A 25231-nucleotide genomic window follows, 5' to 3' on the forward strand; every position below is an offset into this window, starting at 1 on the left:
TGGCTTTGAACTCCCGAAGAGTCACCTACATCTGCCTGAGTTTAAAGGTGTGTAGCACCATGGTCAGCTTTTGGCTGTTTTCGTATACAAATGTATTGGCCAGCATTTCCACAACACGCAGCCTAGCTGAGGCTGAATTCTTATCTGGTTCCTTTCAGTTGCTTTTTCTTTTCTTTTCTTTTCTTTTTTTCATCCTCTGGAGAATGGATCCCCCGGAGCCCTCAATAACCTCAAAAGATCACTGCTTAGCAAGCCGTTGACCCATCTGCTTCCCTAGTTCTGGCATAGGCCACCATAGTCTGATCACTTGTCTGGGTTTTGACCTGAATTTTTCAAGTTTTAGCAGTAACAGGTGTTCTACTGTAGTTATTAAGTGTGGTGCTGAGTTTACCTCCATGTTTCAAGTGTCCTCAGCTTTTTCTGTATTGATGAGTCCGCTTTTTGTCTTCTCATGATTTCAGATAGCTTTGGTGGACTCACTGTATTGAAACACTAGCCCCTTTATTATGGTATCTTTATCCTACGTCATCATGGAACGGTTGCCCTTTAATGCATACCCAGATTTTATTTTGAATGTCTGCCTCAGTATTTGGAAGAAGCACTGGCTGGCCTTTTGTTGTTGTTGTTTGGTTTTTGTTTGTTTTTTTCTTTCTTTCTTTTTTTTTAATTTGTTTTTATTTATTCATTTATTCATATTACATCTCAATGGTTATCCCATCCCTTCTGTCCTCCCATTCCTCTCTCCCTCCCATTTTCCCCTTACTCCCCTCCCCTATGACTATGACTGAGGGGGACCTCCTCCCCCTGTATATGCTCATAGGGTATCAAGTCTCTTGGTAGCCTGCCATCCTTCCTCTGAGTGCCACCAGGTCTCCATTGTTGTTTTTGAAGGTGGAGTCTCACTATAAAGGGCTGGCTAGCCGGAAATTCACTATGTAGATGAGACTAGCCTCAAACCCCCATGATCCACCCGCCTACCTCTGCTAGGGCTGCTGGCCTGGGGCCGCCATACCTGGTCCTTATCCAGCTACCATTGTCACTTGAGTTTTGAGGGCTGTGTTAAAGTGGTCAGGATCTTGGCAGGAGGCTAACCAGTTTGAAAAGAATCTGGTTTACTGATTTCTTAATCTTAAAAAGTTTCTTAAGCCTTGTGCATAAACGTTTCAGTTGTTTCTAGTATTCGTGTGTGTGTGTGTGTGTGTGTGTGTGTGTGTGTGTGTGTGTCGTCAGCAGGAGTAGGGTGTCCCTTTGTCAATTAATTTAGGTAATCTCTGAGTTTCCAGACAATTATTTATTATATTAGATCAACAAGTTGCCACACGTTAAACATTATAACTTGCAAACTGATAAAGCACTTTTAACCCTAGTCTTCTGTCTTTATGCTTTGTTCTGCCTTTTTATCTTTAATTAGACTATCCTTTGTTTTAATTTAATTTTATTTAGTTTTGTGTGTGTGTGTGTGTGTTTACATGATTCACTTATTAAGTCTTGGTAATAGTTGATTTTTGGTATTTTGTTTTTTAGACAGGGTCTCACTCACTATGTAGCCCTGGTTGGCCTCTAACTTGCAGCGGTCCCTGCATCTGCTGGGATAGATGTACACCAGCACGCCTGATTAGGATTTTGATTTCTGATTCCCACTCCCACCTCAGGGCCCCTTCCTTTTTACATGCTAAGTATTTGGGACATTTAATAATAGTTTTGCTTTAAGAAATGTTACTTCTACTTTTTAAAGTTATTTTCATATTACAAGACAAAGCCTTATGTAGCTAAGGAAAATCTTGAATTCCCAAACTTAATCCTAGGTTCTGGGAGTGTCTGCCACTAAATCCATTTATGTGGTACTGGGGATTGAACCCAGGGCTTCGTGTATCTAGGCATGTATGCACCCTATCAACTGAGCTCCACCTGCAGCCTTGTTACATATCGATTTATACTTTGATGCAACTACAAAATGTCCTCTAAGTAACTTTTTTTTTTTGCCAAGTTCCACATTTAAATGTGTACCCTTTTAAAAGTTACAGTCTGCTGTTCAGATTTTGTGATTATCTGAGAAATTATTCAGTAGAATATTAAAAACAAAATTCCCCGGGTGCTTGGAAATCTGCCTCTTTTCCCCCTAGCTTTATTGCACTGCAAATAGAAACGATAGACTCTCGTCTCTGTTTGTAATTTATTATCTCTCAATTTGGGCATTAAGGACTTTCAGAAGCCTCCATGGGCACTTGGAAACCTTTGTAAATATCCAACAGATACTCGAAGAACAAGAAAGTACATTTTCTAATTCTAGGATCTAAAATTTGAAATGTATCTAACTCAATTTTTTAGTGCAATTAATTATATCCTTACTTGTCTTTCTAGATTAAGTCTATTAAGTACTTATGCCTATTTCTTGTATCTGTTGCTGTTGTTTTGGTGTCTATTTGATGCTGGTAGGTGGCACAAATATTCATTCTAAATTCATTTCTATTCATTATAAATCTTCACTGTGGGTTGTGCTCTTACACTATGAAGTGTTTGTCTTTATCATCCAGAGAGGTCCTTTCTTGAATTTATCCTTGAGTAATACTACTGAGGGCCTCTACTTATTTTATTTTGCTTGGTATTCTTCTTGATGCATGTCATTACATTTGGCTATGTGTGTGTTCTATAAACAAAACACAACTAAAGATTAAATTCATTGACTCTGGGACATTTTCCAAAGGTGGGGTGACCCAGTTCACACATAACGGTAGATAGAACATGTACACTTGAACCTCACTAGTCATCTGCATCCTCTTTCATATTTCTGTTGTGTCTCCTTTGTCTTCCGTGTTTACAGTACCATCCACTCTGTCTTTGATTTCTTCCTTCTAGTAACTGAAAGTTATGTATTCGTTTTTATTTCACTATTAATTAAAATTAATTTTATTTACTGCATCTACATTTCAATTTGAAGTTTCCTGTAATTGCTTGTTTATTTTACTTTTCTTTTCTTCTTCTTCTTCTTCTTCTTCTTCTTCTTCTTCTTCTTCTTCTTCTTCTTCTTCTTCTTCTTCTTCTTCTTCTTCTTCTTCTTCTTCTTCTTCTTCTTCATGCCAGGACTTCAGTACCCCAGGCTGACCTCAAAATTCCTACATAGTGGAGAATGAACTTGATCATCTGATTCTACATCATCATACGCAGTGTGGGGAACCAAACCTAGGGCTTCCTGCATGCCAGGAAAGCACTCTACCAACAGTGCTACAGCTTTATTCCTTTTTGGAGTTTTATTAACTTTACTATCCGGTCCTTTAAAAATTATTTATTTTTATTTTTAATTTTTTCAAGCCAGGGTTTCTCTGTGCCATCTTGGCTGTCCTGGTTTCAGCTACTTATTTATGCAATGCTATGTATGAATTAAGGATATTCAGCCAACCGAGGTGTGGTGGTACACGCCTTTAATCCAGCATTCCGGGAAGGAGAGGCAGGTGAATAGCTGTGAGTTCAAGGCCAGCCTGAGCTGCACAATGAGTCCAGGACAGCCAAGGATACACAGAGAAACCCTATCTAAAAAACTGGAGGGAGAGAGAGAGAGACAGAGAGACAGAGAGACAGAGAGACAGAGGGAGAGACTATTCAGCCAAGTATAGTTAACCTCTTCACTCCTCCTTGCTATTTTGTAAAATATTTGGGAGTTATATTTTTTGCCTTGTGTACATTTTGGTGGTTATTATGAGGTCACTTATTATTATAACCATTCACCTAAAAGGTTATATTTTGTTTGCAAGTATTATAAATCATTTCATTGTAGTCAAAAGTGACTCAGTGCACACGGCCTCTACTGATTTGAGAATTCCCTCTTGACATCTTGATTTTGAATTTCATTTGTTTGCGTGTACCATATATCACTGAGTAATCTTTTATCTCATTTGTAATCATGTGTTTACTTGTGGGTATGTGCACATGAGTGCAAGCGGCCCAGGAGGTCAGGGAGATCAGGTCCCTAGGGTGCCTGTGGGTGTTTGTGTGCTGGGAACCCAGCTCTGGCCCTTGCAAGAGCAAGCTGAGCCATTTTCTGCCATCCCTTGAGTAGCTCCTTGGAAGGAGTTATTAATTAGTATGATTTTGTTTTCTGTTCTAACTTTTATCACTTTTGTACATGATTGGGACTTTAGTTGAGGACTGACTACTCTGGTCATAATTCTCTTTCTTAAGCCTACGTAGACACCGCTTCTCTGTTGGCCATTGTCAAATCCCTCTGTGCACAACGGCAAGGCCACTTAGCATTTCTGGTGTATGTCCCAATGTCACTAGTGTTTCTTGCTCACCCTTTGAAATCCTGCTCAGTATGTCTCAATTCTGACGATTCTCTATTACTTTTTCCGGGAACATCAGCCTCTCTGCCATCTTAATTATTTTCTACCCCAGACCTGAGCGCGTTTTGTCTTGCTTTGCTGTCGCCTTCTAGCATACTTTCATCTGTATATTGCATCTCTGCACTCAGCCTTTATCTGTCATCTTTCCTACCTGCTTTCATCTGCTTGTCCCTTTCCTCTGCCTTTCGTGCAGTGTTTTGAAGACTGTTTTCTACATCATCAACTTTGTTTTTGGTTTGTGGATTGTTCCTCTTCTAACTTTAATATATTTATTGGTTCTACAGTGGTATTATTTGTGTCATCAGTTTCTTTCTTCAACTGCCAGCTCCCTTTCATCTCATTCCGATGTCTTATCATCGCATCTTTGATCTCATCCTCCATCGACTCTCTGTTAATTGCTGTATATAATTTTCTTGTGTGTCCTGTTCTTTCCAACGAGATTGCTCATTGGTCTTTTCCCTGCCATTCCTTCCTCCGTCATGCTCCCTCAGTGTGCTTTCCCCCAACTTGATTGAGATATAACTATTAGAACTTTTTAAAGACCCTTCTCTCAACTCCTAAATTTTGTGGGTAATAAAATCTTCTTAAACGCAGCTCAGTCCTCCCCTAAGTCTGAGGTTGGAGCTGGACATTTGGTTTTTTCTGGAGTCCTTAAGCAGTCTAAGCAATCCTGGTTGTGTTTTGGGCAGGGAATGGCTAATGAATTGTCTCTGACCTCTGATTTTAAAGTTCAAGCCCCTTTCCCGTTCTTTTTATATTTTCTCTTATTCAAGCCTTCGCTTGAAGCAGCAATGCCCCGCTCTCCCCGCTACCCCACCCTCGAAGTTCTTGGCTGGATTAAGGCATAGACTCTTTTGATGAAGAATTTCTAAACACATTTGTGTTTTCTACAATTTTCCTTTGCATTGCAGTGTTAGTTAAAAACAACAACAAAAAAACCCCACTTGTCTTATGGAGATGTCTTATTCATCACAAAAGCTTTTCTTATGGAAGATTATGAATTCCTGGAGGCTTTATTCAATTCTTAGAGATACTTTGATCCCCCCCCCCCCCCCCCCCCCCCCATGGGTTCCCATGTCCTACTTTAGAAATGCCAAGGGCACCATGTCATGGACCATTTTAAAGCTTGTAAGGAACACAAGCTGCATCTATCATGTCATTCTTTTAAGGATAAGAGTTGTCCTTAGAAGATGCTTCATCGACCTTTATGCTGGATCTGCAAAGAAGTTAAAAACTGGCCAGCATTCATCTTCTTACCTGATCTTTAAAACTGTATAATTAATATTCACTTAATCGACCGCATTTGTCTTTTGACTTTTCCTGGGATAGTGTAAAGAAACGCCCATTTGCTGCAGATAGGAAAGACATTGACAAAGCAAAACAAGTCCAGCTGGGGGAACCAATGTGTTTATTGAGGGACAGTTACAGGAACTTGAGTGAATAAAAGTCTCCTTAATCTCTGGAATCCCTAGGACAACCTCTTTCCTCCTTCTAAGCACCCCTTAAAACCCTGCGAAGTTGGAGGTCAGAGGGAAGTGGCAGGTAAAGTCTCTGAGGAGGGTCTGGTGTAATCACGCTTCCCTGTAGAGAATGTTAACACCCACTTCTCATTTCCATAGACCTAGCCGTTGCTATATTGTCTTGCTAAATTTGTTGTGCTGGAGAACCTGAATGGTCTGGATGTGGGGATTTTCCCTGGCCCCAGGAATTCCTGCAGGTCACCCCGGAAATCTCTGCACCTTAGTGGCTTGGCCATGTTATGCCCCGGGGGGCCTTGGAGTATTATAAATGCATTGAAATTAGGATTGCTGTGCAGCAGAGAATGGGGTTGCTCTGAGGTCTAGGCCTCCACCTCAACTGCAGAGGAAAGTGGACAGCAATCCTACAACTGGGCTTTATAGAATCTGAGAATGCACAAGACAATGCTCACCTACAGGGTTTCTGGTCCAAGCCTAGGGTGCTACCTGAGAATTTGCATTCCAATTAGTTCAGTTCCTGCAGCTGTTCCCCAGACCAGCTTTTGAGAACCACCATTTTAAGGGATGGGAATTAATTACTTCAAATCTCAAAAAGTAGGTAAAAAATATTATATGTAGACGTCTCAGATTTCTGGAAGGTATTTAACATTTTAGGAAATCTGGAAAATATTATCCCCTAGTAATTAAGATAGATAAGTCAAAGAATAAAGGATAAAGGTAAACTGGGGTTGGTGACACATCTGTAATTCCAGCACCTGCAAAGGTGGCAGAATGACTGCTATGAGTTCAAGCTCAGTGTGGGCTGTAGAGTGCATACCAAGACCCTGCCACAATAAAAACAAGAACACCAAAATTTAAACTAGAAAGAAGGATAAAGATAAGTTAATATGTTAGTCAATATAGAAAAATAATTCTACTGATTGGAAGTGGTGCATGCCTTTAATCCTAGCATTCACGAGACAAAGGCAGGCTGATTTGAGTTTGAGGCTAGCCTGGTGTACAGACTGAGTTCCAATACAGCCAGGTCTACACAGAGAAACCTTGCCTCGAAGAAGAAGAAGAAGAAGAAGAAGAAGAAGAAGAAGAAGAAGAAGAAGAAGAAGAAGAAGAAGAAGAAGAATTGATGGTGTAGTGAGTTTGAGGAGAAAATGTGTGCTTTGTTTGGCAGTGTTATCAACTATGCTATGGTCTGAATCGCTCAGTGGGTAGACCACTGGGAAGCTGGCTTCCTTGCCAGGTGTTCTGACTGCTCTTGTGCTTTCTGCCTTCCATGGAACTGACCCTGATATTTCCAGATGTCCCTAAGGCTCTTTCAGCCAAGCTCTTCAGTGACTTCAGTTAACAGAGCACATTTTCCATAAGAAATGAAACGATGTTTCTCACAGGGTGGACTTGGCAGCTGGAAAACTCCCCGTAACCTTGCTCTGCTTCCATGAACTTGGAGTCTGAGGGAGGATAATTCAGTGTTACAGCTCTCACTCCTCTACTCATACCTTTGTCAGCAACTTTCAGACTCTCGAATGCACTTTGCAAAAGTCTGAACACACCGCCGGCATGCCTAAGATGCTCCTGGAATACTCACCACCTTTTGCACCTTTCCTCTTCTCTTGAGTTTGAATTCCAAGCAGAGGGAACACTGGAGTGACAATGAAATCTGCCTCCCAGGGGAGAAACACATCTTCCTACTGAGAAGACCTGGAAATGCATAAACATTTAAAGTGGGAATAGCTGTTAATAAACGGAATACTATGCATGTCCTTACTACTGATTTTCTTCCTCAAGTTATGGATTACAAAAGTCCCTTACACCCAAGCCCCCTTTCAAAGAAGCCTGGGACATGTTACTTTTCTTAGGACTTCAGTTTATTTTCTAAAAGATAAAGAAGTAGGAGCAGGCTGGGCTACCTCGTCTTAATATTTCTTGTCTAGTAAATGTGATAAAGTAGATTCTTCAGGGAGGTTCAGATCATACATTGCTTTAGTCCAGGAGGAGAAACTGCTCCTACATGAATGTGCTATGTTTCCCTCCCTAAAAACATGGTTTCCAAATGCAAGGGGGTGAGATGTTCATCTGAATTCCAGAGAACGCTTTGTAGATGAACATAAGAGTAGTTTGTAGATGGAAAGTGATTGCGTGGTCTCCAAAGTAGATATGGGTGTCTGAGCTTAAGGGTGGCACAAGGCTACTAGAGACACGTCTCTAATAAGAGGCTCCAGAATTCCTAGTCTGTCTAATGTGACTTCATTAGCTTTCTTGGTTGGAGTGTTTTTACCTATCGTCTACGTGTCATCCATCATCTAGTTTTAGTTACCTTACTTTGAGTTTGTAGTACTGTTAATTTTTCTCTTGGAAAGTAGGCATGCATATGGTCATTCATTCACACTCATTAGAGCCAGACCTGGCCAGGACCCAGAGATATAAGAACAAAAAAGGAAAAAATTTTTTGTTATTTGAAGGGTGATTTTTGATGGTGTCCTATCACCTTGAAAGAAGCTAAATTTACATGCCAAGCAGAAGATCTGTATGGAGTTTTTCATAGAAATTTTGGTTGGAGACCATATACTTGCTCATTTCTAATATTATTGGCCCATTACCAAATTCAGATCATCAACAGGGCAAGGATCTTAGCACCAGGGAAAGGTAGAATAGTCATGGGCCTCTATCTTGGATTTTTCTTGGAAGATTTTTGGAGAAGTCACCAAAATCAGAAAAAGGGCTGCTAGGATCAATTGGAACCTCAGTGTCTTACATCTTGAAACTGGGAGAGAAGTTGTTAGTTACCCAGATGAACTAGCCATGACTCCAGGAAGGTCTTGAAAGGGGAAGACTAAAAATAACCTGGGAAATGGTTTCCACTCTCAACAAGGACATGGTTTCCACTCTCAATACAGACACTACAGATCAGATAATTCTTTCTTCTGGGTCCTATTATTTTCACATCTAGTGGCATTAGCAGCATCCTGAGTTCTGCCTGCTGGATGCCAGCAGCACCCCCATGGGTTGTGTTATTAAAACTATATGCAGACATTGTTAGATCCTTAAGTTGGAGATGATAAGAGCAGAATTCCTCTAGTTGGTGTCACTGCTTTGTGACGTGGGTTTGCAGAATCTAACGGCCAGTCAGTCATCTTGTTGTGTGTTAGACTCCTGTCATTTGGAAGTTCTGATTCACTCATTTACTCATTCCATCATTTCAGTTCAGCTTATCTTTTCTGTGTATCTGTACTCAGTCACTGTCCCCCCAGGACTGAAGATAACGATGTGAACTAGACAGATGCGCAAAACAAGCATAGACCTGTTCTCAGTTGGTTTGTTTGTTAAGGAAGAAAGCCACTTGAAAGACTCTGTTCCAGGTGTGTGTTCTAGTGGGGCAGAAAAGAAGGGAATAATGAAACATGAGAGAAGCTGAACGTGTACAGTTGTAGCAAGAGAGCATCATGGTGGATGGTCATGGCTAACATTAGATGGGGTTGTCAGGAAAAGACCCTTGGAAGGCAGAGGCTTTGAGCATAGATCTGCACGAAAGGAAAGCAGCCACAGGGAAATGACAAAAAGTCATCAGCAAAGTGGCTTTTCCAATATGATAAAGAAATCGTGTAAAACAGGTCTCTTGTGCAAAAAGGTTGAATGTCATGATCTAATCTCTTCTTTTAGCAAAATGATCAAAGTAAGGGCCTCAAAAGACTTGTTCACGGTAAAGATGGCAGGCAGGGACACCACACTACTGCCACGTGCTGGGTTTAATGTCCTGAGAACAATTGTTTAATTGGCTAGATAGGCTATTCTGCAGGCATCTCTCTCTCTCTCTCTCTATCTATCTATCTATCTATCTATCTATCTATCTATATATCTATATCTATATCTATATCTATATATATCTATCTATATATATATATCTATCTATCTATCTATATATATATATATATATATATATATATATATATATATATCTATATCTATATATATATACACTGAATAAGTCAGAATTACCTAAGTTCTTTGGACAGAAGTGGGTTTTATCTTTAACGATTTTTGGCATGTGGGGTGTGACCAAGTGTCTGAGCACCTTAGTGTTGAAGTCCATGCAGATGTGTTGACAGGCAAATGTCTAAGCTTTCTGTGTAGTTCTTGGGGGACAGAAGTTTCTCAGAGCAGACTGATAGTGAAACTATAGTGAGAATTGTAACGGAATAAGCATTCCTTAGATGTTTGAAAACAACCTCTCAGTGGCTGAGGGAACAGCTCGTTGGTAGAATGCCTGTTTGCCAGGCACAAAATCCTAGGTTTTGGAAGCCAAAAGAATAGTGGTCCACAAGTATAATTGTAGCACTAGGGAGGTGGAGGCAGGAGGGTCAAAACTTCAAGTCCATCCTCATTTAGGTAGTGTAGTGAGTTTAAGAACAACCTGAGACTCTTTCTCCAAAAATAAATAAATAAATAAATAAAAGATTCTCAAAGCCCTCACATTTTAGGTACTCACAATCTCATGTAAATACATACTATGGTTTTTGGGGGAAGCCTGTTAATTTGATAAGGAAGAAATGCAGTCTACCGAAGGGCTCTGAGAAACCAAGAGAAGATCAGTATATAAACCATCTTATAATGCCTTGAACAAGAGCTGAACCTTGTTTGTGGGCCATGTAGACCTGTTTGCCTTTCCAGAAGGTGTGGTACTTAGCCTTTTCTTTCCTGCGTGTCTGAGCAGCCATGGTTTGCCATGCTTCGTGTAGTTCTGTAAAAGACAGCAGATGGAAAGAGTCAGTGTGTCATGGCCTAACACTTTCAAGTAGAATCAGGACAGTTCTCAGATGAAGAGAGTAACTATATGTGTGTGTGTGTGTGTGTGTGTGTGTGTAATTTTTTTTTTTTTTTTTGTCCTCTAATGGTGTTTTGCCTCAATATATGTCATGTGAGAGTGTCAGAAGCTTTGGAACTGGAGTTACAGACAGATGTGAGCTGCCATGTAGATGCTGGGAATTGAACCTGTGTCCTCTGAAGAACAGCCAGTGCTCTTATCTACTGAGCCATCTCTCCAGCCACCAAAACTTGTATTTACACACACACAAATATATAATATATATACAAATATACTTATTTTTTATTTATTATATAACACATAACACAATATATATCGTTCAGGGCTACTGAAGTTGCTCAAACAGTAGGATTAGCATGTATGAGAGCTTATATTTGATCTTTAACACACGTGTGCACACACACAAAGTTTTTTTGTTTGTTTGTTTTTGTTTTTCGAGACAGGGTTTCTCTGTGTAGCGTTGGCTGTCCTGGACTCTCTTTGTAGACTAGGCTGGCCTCGAACTCACAGCGATCCACGTGCCTCTGCCTCCCAAGTGCTGGGATTAAAGGCGTGTACCACCACGCCCGGCTACAAAGTTTTATCTATGCCACTCTATTCAACCCATTAATCATCTTCTTTCCACCCCTCATCCTCAATACTCCTCTCAGGCTCTGTCTATTTGAGATAAACTTTACTTTCCACATACAGGAAAAAAAAAATGTGGTCTTTATCATGGCCCTTTGTTCCACTTGTGTCACACATGTACTTGTCCAAATTTTTTGAGCAAACAGTGAGTGGACACTCCTAAGAGTGAGTGGAATCTCCTAAGAGATTAGATTGAGAGCATGGGCCTTCCCCAAATAAAAGTTCTTCAGACAAAACTTTCTTAAATACTCCACAGTTCAGCAGCCATTCAGCGTTGTTGCCTTTGAATAATAATAGATACACATTGGGGCGGTTTCAGATTTGTTCATTGGAATTTGAATGGAGAGTTTATGTCATTGTGTGTCACTCACTGGGTCTTAGGAGCCAGGAGTAGTTTGGGATGTTGGCGAAAATCTGTGTCCAATTGGGCTGATACGCCCATGAGGCAAGAGGCAATGCAAATTTTTGGTCTTTCCCGACTTGGAAGATGCCTTTCACTGTAGGTTCTGCTTACGCTGCATCTTAATCAAGTCTGTAATGAAGACCCAGCAGCATATCTGCAACTTCCCTTTAATTTTACAATTTTTATAATGAGAGTCCTTGTAGTGTGGAAAGTGCCTGTAGAAACCCAGCCAGCATTCTGAAGAGTCTATAAAGGAACACGGCGATTTCCTGTCTCTGCCATTTGGGTAAGATTTGGCTCTGGAAGAGAGAAATCAGTTCTCTCTTGTTTGAAATGCAAGGGTAAGAACGGCTTCAACAATTTCAAAGGACTTTCCTGTGGGTCCATGGAGTTTCAGGGCATCCTTCTTCTGGCCGTATCACTCCTAATTGTATTTATTTGACGCCAAGAACGTTGTCCTATTATTTGAAAGAATAGGATGATTCAAGCTCTGCCTTTTTTCCCCCTGGTTGCATATTGAGAATTTTAGTGTGGGAGTGGCGTCTCCATTTTGATTCTAAGCCACATCTCAAGAAAACGGTCTGGACATGTCTCAGAATTAAGAGTTATCTGGTGAACTAGAGGCTTGCCTCCATAGACAATGAAGTCTAAAGCTCCTGAGATACCACCCAGCTTCCTCTCTTTCTTTTCTTGTCCTTTCTCTCTTTTTATCTTCTTGTTCAGATCACAGGCTTCCTTTTCTAAGGACAGGAGTGTTGGCAGACGGCCTATTGGCTAGTTGGCCTCAATTAGCCTTATATCATTACAAAGGAATCACGAATCCTCCATCGGGTGGTCTATGGTACCTTTCTGTAGGAGACATTCACTACCTGCTTTCATAGCAGGTTACTTACCCAGAATCAATTCTTGCATGCATAGCCAACAGTTTTAGCCCCTTTAATTACATCTTGTGATGCTCGTCTCATTTTAATGATGACCTCCATAGGCATTTGCTGGGAAATACTCTGGCATGCTCTAAAACAATTGAAAACTTGTTCAGCAGAGCAATCCTAAAACAAGAGATAATGTGGAGGCTCCATGCTTGTCTAGAAGGTGACCAGGTCCTTAGGCCACAGAGTGCTGGCTTTAGACTTTTGTGCTTGTGTACAAAGTCCTGCGGATGGACAAGACTGGTCATGTACCCCAGAGGCTGCATGCATTGGCAGGATTTGGACTCGTGGCATTTCCTGGTACTTTTTAAATTCAGTTTCATATCAGGGGTTACATATGAGAGTGCAAATTAATCCTTTCTCCTCGGAAAAATTGCTTTTGAAGAAACAGCTGTGTCTCCCTTCTGAATTCCTTAATTATTTATCCTTCCTGATAAGTTAAACCTTTCGTTAATGTGGTGAATTGCCAAGAGCACTCAGACCTGCTTAGATCATGTAGCAAACTGTATAAACATTTGATAGGACATTTGAAGACACCACATGCTGAGCCACGATCTATGCTACTACCAAATGCTGTGGGATCAATGAAAGTAGCCAGGAGTTGGAATCCTTTGTTGTTATTTTCTTAACTAACGCAGGAACGGTACATACACCAGTTGTACAGACTGAGACAGCAAGACTGTCCTAGGTCTTGCTGAACTTGGAGATATAGATCTCTGTCAGAGATCAAGTTAAACCAACAAAAGTTTCTAGTTCACATATGCATACTCATATATATTGCATGCTTATATAAATAGTCTACGTTTATATTTGTAGTTGCATCCTTTCACTGCTGTTTCTGATATACCACTTCAAATTCCCAATTAAGTACTGTTGAGAAAGAGTCCTTAAATGGTTTTAAAATAAGAGTAACTTTCACTTTGGCCATGACAAGAGTGAATGATTAATAAAGATACAAAGCACCCCTCTTTGCCAAGAATAACAACACAGAATTTACAAGTTTATCAGTATTTGACTTCTGCATCTTATTCTTAGGTTCTGGGCTTGTTACTAGAAATAACAGCCTAATTCATCTCGTAACCTGTTGACCTCATTGTATGAATAGCCTCTGACCTGTAAATACAATTTTTCAGGATGGTGGTTAGATTGCTGATTTTGTGTTTTTTTCTGGTCAGACTTTTGTAATGTTTATACGTTCATTCTGTTATCCATCTTCCCGTTGGATAATTCGTATTTCTACTAAAAGGAAAGTTAGAAAAGCAAGAAGGCCAAGTAGCATGTGTTAACTCAAGCCCTTCATTAGAATTGTGACTGAGGAGATCTGGGGAGGTTAGTGTCTTAGAAATGAAAGTAGGTTTCTGGAGTGGACAGAAGAAAAGCACCTTCTGGTATATCTGGATCTGGTTCTCAAAGGCTTTGAAGGTTATAATTAGTTGCAACTTAATCACATGGCTGTGGGGCATCACAGCTTCTTTTCTGATCTGCAGCCCTGTGGCCAGAGGACAGATTAGACAGGCAGGGCCTGGGTGTGTTTGTTTGCTCACTTCCTAAAGACAGTTGGACTTTGACTCAGGACCACCTTAGGCTCTTGGCTAGCAAGCTAGAAGAGTAGTGTTTGCCAAGCTGACCTGGACAAGGGTTGAAAGTGGCAGCCTTGTGAGAAGGCTGCAGAGCAGCAAGGACACTTCCCCCTTTCCAGGGACACGTGAGCTTGCAAGGATACACAGTGAAGATGTGTTTTGACAACTTTCTCCTCCCCGGAAGGAAGCTCGAGGCCCACTGGACCCTGAAGTTCCTTGTACCAGTGTGTGGCCAACAGAATCAATGTAAACTGGTGTTGTGGTTGAAAAAGGACAGGCTGTGTCCATGCTGCCCCCTTTTCCTCATCCAAACACCACACTTTGGACTCATAGACTCTAAGTTCTCCGTGAAGAAGCCATTCATTAAACAGAGTTTGAGGGAGAGTTTAGGATAGTTTAAGGGTTTCCTGTTCACTTAAGGTCATAGCATTAGAAGTGGAGCTATCTGAAAGAAGAAGCACATTAGGCCTTGAGGGGCCTGAGGCTATGGCCCTGGGCGGGGCAGGTCGTAGAACATGAGGATGTCTGTTTGGCTTATATATTGCTCTCCTGGCCTTTAAAGAGAACATTTCTTTGCACCTAATTCAGAAACTTTCATCCCTCCTCTTGATTGTGCTAGTTTGTTAAGTGAGGAAAAGCTTGTTAATCTCATAATCATGGGCATTATTAAATGAGGTAAATATGAGAGCGAGGCTTCCCACTTTAAATTATACAGCAGACACTCTCTGCCCTAGCCTCCTACAGCTGTGGCTCTTCTGAGTCAATGAAGTAGTCGAAGGTACAGGCTTTCATACCTCATCTTCTTCTCATGTTGTTGGCTTCTTAAGGATTCCACCCTCCTCCTTTCTGATTGATGGATGAACAGGTCATGGCCACATCCAGTTTGCTTAGTGGCAATTCTTTTCTCCTCCTCCTCCTTCTTCTCCTCCTCCTCCTTCTCCTCCTCCTCCTTTACCCCCTCCTGCTCCTGCTCTTTGCCTGTGTGTACTTCGACAGTCTCATAAATATATCAAGTTTCTCAGCTTGTTTGTGCCATGCCAGCATTTTCTGTTTTCTTCTTCTGTCAGCATCTTCAGGAGAGCCATGTACACAAAGACAAAATGGCTTTCAAAGTAGGCTACCTTCACATTTCAGTGTTGGTGCAGACATCAAACTGCAAGCCACTCAGCTGTACCTGCTGGCAGTTGTATCAGCTGCCTGGAGATTAACCTCTTCGAAGGCTCTGGGCTATTTTTGAGGTCAAGATTGCAACAACATTAAAGCTAGAACCCATTAGAAAATCACTTTCATCATCTCTTCTTTTTCCAAATCAGTGGCTCTTTTTTCCCCCCTTCTGATCTCATAACCCTTTAATCTCCTTTGTAGCAGAACAAGGAGACTGTTAGTGTTTGCATCCTTGATAGATAACAGCTTCAGAAGACACCAAGGTATTACAGAAGTGTCTGGAGAAAACATCATCTCTAGGTGGACTGCCTTAATGCCCTTCTCTCCTTGTGCAAGCATGGACCTTTTTTTTTTTTTTTTTTTTGTGAATGTTGTGTGCAAACCAGGCTCAAAGTCTCCAAGAGAGACACAGCAGAAAGCCTTTTGTTGCATTATTTCTAAAGGGTTGAAGTTTTGAAGGGAAGGGATTTTGTTTTCCTCTGAGCTACACAATGGAGCTTTCACAGAACCTCTTTTAAAAGGAATAGCTACAGCCTTTGTGTCGAAGGGTGTGTCTTTTGGCAGGGTCTGCTGATGCAGACAGACTGGCTGGTGATTAACAAAGGTCATTAGACTTTGGAATCTGGCTTGCAGCCTCGGATGGTATGTCTTCTGTGTGTGGAAGGACAACTCCCAAGAAGCCAAGGCGTTCTGGAGGTCCCCTCTCCAGGACACCCCCAAATCCTGCTGCAGAACAGAATCTGGTCCAGGGACGTCCTGGTCTAACCAGTGCTCTGCTGGGACTAGCGAACCAGCCTATCAATCATGGAATAAAAGAACCTTTGGAGATCTTGGTGAATGACATTTGAGGAGGAGAAAGGTGCTGCTTTTCGGGGAAGAACTGAAAACAGTTAATTCTTTGTTGGGAAGAGAAGAGCTTAGGAGGAGCCCAGCCTGCCCTTGTAGCATTCGCTTGTGATTGTCAGCCTAGCAGAATCCAAGAGAAGCCATGTTGTGCACGGAGGAGAGGCTCTGAGCTAAAATGGCTGCTCCTCCAGCTCAGAGGACTAGGGCAGCTTAGTGAGGCTTAGAGCTCCAGTGACGCAGAAGCTCCTATCTCCTGAAAGTGTGAGCAACGCGTTCAGCAGAGCTGTGGCTTGCTTGGCTGAGATGAAAGGACTAAGCTTGGGGGGATGGGGCGTGCGCATTGGATGATCTGCTTTTTTTTTTTCCCTGTGAAGTGTTCTAAATGCAGGAGTCGTCTGCACCATGGAAAAATTTGTTTTCAGGTCTAATGGACTGTGCGAAAAGAGAAGTGGGGTGGGGCTCAGTGACTGCTGTAATTTGATCCAGAGCTGATAGCAACCTCTTCCACACAATTTGGGCTGGTGCTGGGACATCGAGGCTTGTGTATCTGGAATATTGAGACTTAGTTAGCTGAAAGGACTCTGGTGCCCAGTTCAATGTTTATTGAAACAGGATAAATTGCTGGGTGAGAGAAGAGGAGGTGAGATATAGCTGTGTCTCACTCCACAAAGCTCTCTCCAGAGCTGGGCTTGGCCAGAACTTATTTTAGCAGGCTACCAGCAAGAGCAGTTTTTCATAGAAAATCCTTCTTACACCCCGCTCCTTATACTCCACTGACACATTAGGACTGGACTTTGTTCCTCCAGCAGAAATCACATATCTTTTATAAGAGGGGCATAGAAAATTGCATCATACAAAGATCTGGCTGGCAGCAACTTGAGTTCTTAGACACTTGGTTCTAGATTGCAGTGGCCTAGTAGGGTTGTGGGGTGCTTCATGGAGTAACTTACAGATAGTAACTGGGTATCTCCTTGCAGGTTATATAGGGAGCTAGGGAGGGCCACACCTTCCCAGTGTGCTCTTGACTTCTTCCTCATGGTGACACCCTGCTTTGAGATAGCAGGAAGCTTTTCATAGATTTCAGTCACTCGGTGAATTACAGAGCAAGGCAGATGGGCCATGCTTTGCTGTATTCTACACCGGGCTCATAGGTTGATTTTTTTTTTTTTCCCCTACTGTTTTGCATCCAAGCATGCATTTCATGCTTGTAAAAGAGATAAGTGGAAAAAGGGAAAGCCCTCGCTCACTCAGAAGGCCCTCTTCACAACTATTAGATTCTCTGGTCTCAATGTAAATCAACAGGCCCAGGTACAATCTTAAACCAGAACCTGTATTGTCATCTAAAGTTGCTTGCTTGAAAAATCTCATGAGAAATATTTTACGACCTAATTAGACTGGAGAGCTGTTAGGTTTTAATTGGTAGGTAGTAAAAGAGCAAATAACCACTTACTTCATGGAGGAAAAAAAAAAGCTATGCTTTTTGGGGAAAGGAGGAAAGATACGAACCCCAGTATCAATAAAGATATTAAAATAATAAAAGCAATGCTAAAAGCTGCAGCCATTTCCAAGAGCCAATCCTATTCTACCATTGGGTGTTAAAACACTAATGCAATAATATGGGAATGGATTTTAAAAATGAGATTTCCCTGCCCTTTGCTGGGGACTAATGTCCTCCTTCCTTCTAAGAAGACTAGAGTTTAAAAAGGAAGAAGTACAAAAAGAAATCAAAATCAATATTAAGTTACCTAGAATTCTGAATGTAGTGGACAAACCCAACAAATGCACAAACTTTTGAAGTATTAATATTTCCTTGACAAATGGCATTTGAAGATCTATCAAACCAGAAAACATTTATCCATTTTCTTTCCTTTGAAGTTAGGAAGTGAAGGACTTTGTCTCTATTATATCCGATCGCCTTTCTTTGGCCAGTGTTAGAGTTGGCAAGGAGGACCAGGAGAAATGTACTGATGTTGAGGTTTATTCCATTAGCGAATCTGTAGCCACTCAGGGTTTGTGGGGAGCACACCCTTCATGGTGCTTTGTTCTGACTTCTGCCTCAGGTTCCTGATGTGAGAGGGTAGCCCCTGACCATGGAGGTGCTTCAGTGCGATGGCTGTGACTTCAGGGCCCCATCTTACGAAGATCTCAAGGCACACATCCAGGACGTCCATACAGCGTTCTTGCAGCCGACTGATGTTGCCGAGGACAATGATGATGAGCCACTCTCTGGGTCCGTGAATGCTAGTAATCAGACAGAGGTGGAGTTTTCTTCTATAAAGGATGAGTTTGTGATTGCAGAGGATTTATCAGGTAATTCTACACTAAACTCACTTGTCTGATAAAGCTTAATCTCTTGAATTATTATTATTGTTGTTGTTGTTATTATTATTATTATTATTATTATTATTATTATTATTATTATTATTATTATTATTATATCACTGACCATAATTCTTATGTGTGGCTCTTGTACTCTGTTACTTTCTGCAAGCCATTTTTTATTACTTAGGCATCACTCTTCTCTTAATTATTCATGTTATTGTTCTTTTAGTGTCCCTGTGCGATCTACTTCTAATGTTGAAAATAAAGTATCTTAGAAAGTTCTAGAATAAACCTTAAAGTGGATGAAACTCATCTTTATTCTTTATTAAAGTTATCTATGACACCTTCTTCATTAGCACTCTGTGGATAGCCTTCGGGACTACATCTTAAAGCATCATGCCTGATGAATGTGATTCTTACTGATAAAGAATAACAGACATGGTGCTGGTTTGTGTGATTGAATGTCATATTCTCTTTGGTTTTACTTTTCTCATTTTTCCCTTCTTACATATTCTCTTTAGGTCAAAGTGCAGCTGCATTGGGGAGTGGAAGTTACTATGGCCACAGTCCAGGATATTACGGTCAGCATATTGCCCCTAATCCCAAACCAACCAACAAATTTTTTCAGTGCAAGTTCTGCGTACGATACTTCAGGTCAAAAAATCTCCTCATAGAACACACTAGGAAGGTCCATGGAGCTCAAGCTGAAGGGAGTTTGACAGGACCTTCTGTCCCAGGATCCTTAAATTATAATATCATGATGCACGAAGGATTTGGAAAGGTCTTTTCTTGCCAGTTTTGCACATACAAATCACCTCGGAGGGCAAGAATCATTAAGCACCAGAAGATGTACCACAAAAACAGTTTGAAGGAATCCACAGCATCCCCACCCACGCCGGCTCCACTGCCAGATGCTGTGGTTCCACCTGTGTCCTTGCAGGACCCCTGTAAGGAACTGCCAGCAGAAGTTGTGGAACGCAGCATCCTAGAATCCATGGTCAAGCCTTTGACTAAGTCTCGGGGCAACTTCTGTTGTGAGTGGTGCAGCTATCAGACCCCCCGCCGAGAACGCTGGTGTGATCACATGATGAAGAAACACCGCAGTATGGTCAAGATCCTCTCGAATATCAGACAGCAGCAAGAAGGGACCAATGTACCCGAAGTGCAAAGCAGCAATGAACCCAGCCCCACATCCAACTCCACCTACCTGTCCATGAATGCTGCAAGCCGGGAGGTGCCCAACACTAATGTCTCCAATTACCGGGGCTCTGTGGGCAACTCCGTCATGAGACCTAACTCTTCTTCTGCTTCCAAGTTTTCTTCTTCTATGTCTTACCCTCAAATGAAGCCGAAGTCACCTCATAATTCTGGCCTCGTGAACTTGACAGAGAGGTCCCGTTACGGAATGTCTGACATGACCAATTCATCTGCTGACCTGGACACTAACAGCATGCTTAATGACTCTAGTTCTGACGAGGACTTAAATGAGATAGACAGTGAGAATGGTCTAAGTGTTCTGGATCACCAGGCGTCAGGCCTGTCTGCAGAGCAACTAATGGGCTCTGATGGCAACAAATTGTTAGAGACCAAAGGGATTCCGTTTAGAAGGTTCATGAATAGGTTCCAGTGTCCCTTTTGTCCTTTCCTCACCATGCATCGGCGCAGCATATCCCGTCACATAGAAAACATCCACCTGTCTGGAAAGACCGCTGTCTACAAGTGCGACGAGTGTCCATTTACTTGTAAGAGCTCATTAAAACTCGGGGCTCATAAGCAGTGTCACACGGGTACGTCAGATTGGGATGCTGTGAATTCTCAGAGTGAAAGCCTCACTCCCTCTTTGAATGAAGGTCTGATATCCTACGAGAGCTCCAGCATCAATGGTAGAAAGTCAGGAGTCATGTTGGATCCCTTGCCACAGCAGCAGCCACCACAGCCACCTCCGCCACCGCCACCGCCACCATCACAGCCACTGCAGCAGCCCCCGCCACCACAGCTGCAGTCACCACATCAGGTGCCACCCCAGCCACAGCCACCACCAACACAGCAGCCACAGTCATCTGCACAGGTCCCACCCTTGCACCCTTATAAGTGTACCATGTGTAGTTACTCCACCATGACTCTGAAAGGGTTAAGAGTCCATCAGCAGCACAAGCATTCGTTCTGTGACAACTTGCCAAAATTCGAGGGGCAGCCCTCAAGCCTACCACTGGAAAACGAGACAGATAGCCACCCCACTTCCAGCAACACTGTGAAGAAAAGCCAGACCTCAATTCTTGGGTTGTCCTCCAAGAATAACTTTGTCGCTAAGGCCTCTAGGAAGCTCGCGAATGACTTCCCTCTAGATTTGTCACCCGTTAAGAAACGGACAAGGATTGACGAGATAGCAAGCAATTTGCAGAGCAAAATCAACCAAACCAAACTTCAGGAAGATGCGATCATCAATGTCGAGGATGATGAGGAGGAAGAGGATGACAACGAAGTAGAGATAGAGGTTGAGCTGGACAGGGAAGAAGAGCCAACAGAACCCATCATGGAGGTTCCCACTTCTTTTTCAGCCCAACAGATTTGGGCCAGAGACACCAGTGAGCCCCAGAAGGAGCCCAACTACAGAAGTGTCACCCATGATTACAATGCCACCAATGGGGCCGAGATCGAACTCACACTTTCTGAAGATGAGGAGGATTATTATGGCTCTTCAACAAGCATAAAAGACCATCAAGTACCCAATGCGGCTCTGCTGAACACCCAGCCCCCTATCTACGGGACGGAACACAATAATGAAAATACCGATTTTGGTGACTCTGGAAGGCTTTACTATTGTAAACACTGTGACTTTAATAATAAATCTGCCCGGAGTGTTAGCACCCACTACCAGCGAATGCACCCGTACATTAAGTTCAGCTTTAGGTATATCTTGGACCCCAATGATCACAGTGCAGTGTACAGGTGCCTGGAATGCTACATCGACTACACCAACTTTGAAGACCTCCAACACCATTATGGTGAACATCACCCAGAGGCCATGAATGTCCTCAACTTTGACCATTCGGACCTGATCTACCGATGTCGGTTTTGTTCCTACACAAGCCCGAATGTCAGAAGCCTGATGCCACATTACCAAAGAATGCATCCCACGGTGAAAATCAACAATGCCATGATATTTTCAAGCTATGTTGTAGAGCAGCAGGAAGGGCTGAATGCCGAGTCCCAGACCCTGCGGGAGATTCTGAATTCAGCTCCCAAGAGCATGGCAACATCCACTCCTGTGGCGCGTGGTGGTGGTATGCCAGCGACGTTTAACAAAAACACTCCTCCTAAGACCTTTAGTCCCGAATGTGAAAACCAGAAGGACCCTTCGGTCAACACGGTTGTCGTTTATGATTGTGATGTCTGCTCATTTGCGAGCCCCAACATGCACTCTGTCTTGGTTCACTATCAGAAGAAACACCCCGAAGAAAAGGCCTCGTACTTTAGGATCCAGAAAACCATGCGCATGGTGTCTGTGGACAGAGGCTCTGCCCTTTCCCAATTATCATTTGAGGTGGGTGCTCCGATGTCTCCCAAAATGTCCAACATGGGTTCCCCACCCCCCCCACAGCCCCCACCACCAGACCTCAGTACTGAGCTTTACTACTGCAAACACTGCTCCTACAGCAATCGGTCAGTTGTGGGGGTGCTTGTTCATTACCAGAAAAGACACCCAGAAATAAAGGTCACTGCCAAATATATCAGACAGGCTCCTCCCACAGCTGCCATGATGAGAGGGGCCGAAGGGCTCCAAGATTCCCCTCTGCCTCCTGCCCCCCTGCAGCTGAACCGGAGCAGTTCTGAGAGAGATTGTCCTCCTGTGGAGACCGAGATGTTTTTTTGCCAGCACTGTGATTACGGGAACCGGACGGTCAAAGGTGTTCTTATTCATTATCAGAAGAAGCACCGTGACTTCAAGGCCAACGCTGATGTGATCAGGCAGCACACAGCCACCATTCGAAGCCTCTGTGACCGAAACCAGAAGCCTGCCAGCTGTGTGCTTCTCCCTGCTTCTGGTATGGAACGGGACAAAGGGAAACTTCGAGCGCTCAAATGTAGGCAGTGCTCATATACCTCCCCCTATTTCTATGCACTGAGGAAACATATCAAGAAAGATCATCCTGCCCTGAAGGCCACAGTCACGTCTATCATGCGATGGGCGTTTCTAGATGGCTTGATAGAAGCTGGCTACCACTGTGAGTGGTGCATCTACTCCCACGTGGAGCCCAGTGGTTTGCTCCTGCATTACCAAAGGAGACACCCTGAGCATTATGTAGATTACACTTACATGGCTACAAAACTCTGGGCTGGGCCAGACCCATCCTCTCCCACTCTCACCATGTCAGCCGAAGCCAAAACGTACAGGTGCAGGGACTGTGTTTTTGAAGCTGTCTCCATCTGGGACATCACCAATCATTACCAAGCCTTCCACCCTTGGGCCATGAATGGTGATGAATCAGTGTTGCTGGAGATCATCAAGGAGAAAGATGGCGTCGACAAGGCCATCCTTGCGCCCGAAGAGTTGCTAGGCCCCGTGAATTGTGAAAACAGTATGCCCACCTCCCTCCCCGAGCAGGAAGCTGAGTGCCCAGAGGATGCCAGACTTTCCCCAGAGAAAAGCATTCACCTGGCTTCAGCTAACCCTGCTATATCTTCCACCCCGTACCAATGCACAGTGTGCCAGTCTGAGTACAACAACTTGCACGGCCTCCTCACGCATTATGGGAAGAAGCATCCTGGCATGAAAGTGAAGGCTGCGGATTTTGCCCAGGATATTGACATCAACCCAGGTGCTGTCTACAAATGCAGGCATTGTCCGTACATCAACACCCGCATCCATGGCGTCCTGACCCACTACCAGAAGCGACACCCAGCCATCAAGGTGACAGCTGAGGATTTTGTGCACGATGTGGAGCAGTCTGCTGACATATCCCAGAATGACGTGGAGGAGACAAGCAGGATTTTCAAGCAAGGGTATGGTGCCTACCGGTGCAAGCTGTGTCCTTATACGCACGGCACTCTGGAGAAACTCAAAATCCACTATGAGAAGTACCACAACCAGCCTGAGTTTGATGTCTTCTCCCCATCGCCCCCGAAGCTGCCAGTCTCCCTGGAGCCTGAGATAACCACTGAAGTGAGCCCCTCCCAGGTCTCCGTGACTGAAGAGGAGGTGGGAGAGGACCCCATGTCCACTTCTCACTTCTCTACCTCGCATCTGGTCTCCCACACTGTGTTCCGGTGCCAGCTCTGCAAGTATTTCTGTTCCACGAGGAAAGGCATCGCCAGGCACTACCGGATCAAGCACAATAATGTCCGCGCCCAGCCCGAGGGCAAGAACAATCTCTTCAAGTGTGCCCTGTGTGCCTACACCAACCCCATCCGCAAGGGACTGGCAGCCCACTACCAGAAGCGTCACGACATTGATGCGTATTACACCCACTGCCTGGCGGCTTCCAGAACCATCAGTGACAAACCCAACAAGGTGATCATCCCATCCCCACCCAAAGATGACTCTCCTCAGCTGAGTGAGGAGCTACGGCGGGCTGTGGAGAAGAAGAAGTGCTCCTTATGTTCCTTTCAGTCTTTCAGCAAGAAAGGCATCGTGTCCCATTATATGAAGCGCCACCCAGGGGTTTTCCCAAAGAAGCAGCACGCCAGCAAATTGGGGGGCTACTTCACAGCAGTCTATGCAGATGAGCACGAGAAACCCCCGTTGATGGAAGAAGAGGAGAGAAGCGGCTTTGAGAGGGCTGAGGTGGAGGGTGAAGCTCAGGACATTGAGTGGCTCCCGTTCCACTGCATCAAATGCTTCAAGCTGTCCTTCAGCACGGCGGAGCTGCTGTGCATGCATTACACAGACCACCACAGCAGGGACCTCAAGCGGGACTTCGTCATCCTAGGCAGCGGCCCCCGCTTCCAGAGCTCCACCTTCCAGTGTAAGCACTGTGATAGCAAATTGCAAAGCACAGCTGAGCTGACCTCACACTTGAACATTCACAATGAGGAATTCCAGAAGCGTGCCAAACGTCAGGAGAGGAGGAAACAGCTTTTGAGCAAGCAGAAATATGCAGATGGTGCTTTTGCAGATTTCAAACAGGAGAGGGTAAGGATATGTTTTGATTTCCCTTCCCCCAGGAGGCCTCTCGTCACTGGTGCCCACATGCACTTCTTCGTTGCCAGCCAAACTGCTGCAGGCTTCCTAGTGACTTAGCTTGCCAGAGAGCTCAGTAAGTCAATTAAACATTTCGAGCTTGATTATCCTCCGTTCTCTGCCTTTATCCCACTCCAAGGTCCTGTTTCCCTCCCCTTCTCCCTCTGACTCCGCCCATGGCTCCTCAGGGGAGGTTCGGGGTGGTTTCTATGTATGCCTTCCTGCCAAGTAGTGTTTTCTGAAGCCTAGTTCGATGACAATGCTCTCTTTTCCTAAGGAAGTTGTGGGCTGTCTCTTGCTATCCTTAGCTTTTCTCAGCCATGACATTGTCTCCAGTGTTTGCTTCAGGAACCTAACCTCTCAAGGAATAGATTTTTTTTTTTTTTTAAATCAAGAAGTTCATTAAAGGAATAACAGTGCAACTTTTCACCTGCGTAGTCGAAACTGGTCTGGAGGCCAGATAACTTAGTAGCTGTCACTATGGGCTTCTACACAGAAATCTCTCCTCACCAGCTGGAACCTAACTGGGTTCCAGAGACTACATCTAG

At 43.4% G+C, this 25231-nt stretch overlaps 1 protein-coding gene across 5 annotated transcripts in view; it reads left to right on the plus strand.

The window, feature by feature from the left end:
- The window catches only part of Znf462 (zinc finger protein 462), a 141383-nt gene that overhangs the window by 43212 nt on the left and 72940 nt on the right, over positions 1-25231 (plus strand). For 4 of the 5 annotated variants that reach the window (XM_051162140.1, XM_051162120.1, XM_051162133.1 and 1 more), the window contains exons 2-3: positions 18241-18490; positions 19024-24635. In XM_051162140.1, the coding sequence (XP_051018097.1) occupies positions 18271-18490; positions 19024-24635 (5832 nt within the window). In that variant the 5' untranslated portion in view covers positions 18241-18270. The remainder of the gene's footprint in view (positions 1-18240; positions 18491-19023; positions 24636-25231) is intronic. The other variant, XM_051162145.1, reaches the window with a different exon arrangement.

The sequence above is a fragment of the Acomys russatus genome, chromosome 2 (assembly GCF_903995435.1).
Source record: "Acomys russatus chromosome 2, mAcoRus1.1, whole genome shotgun sequence".
NCBI lineage: Eukaryota > Metazoa > Chordata > Mammalia > Rodentia > Muridae > Acomys > Acomys russatus.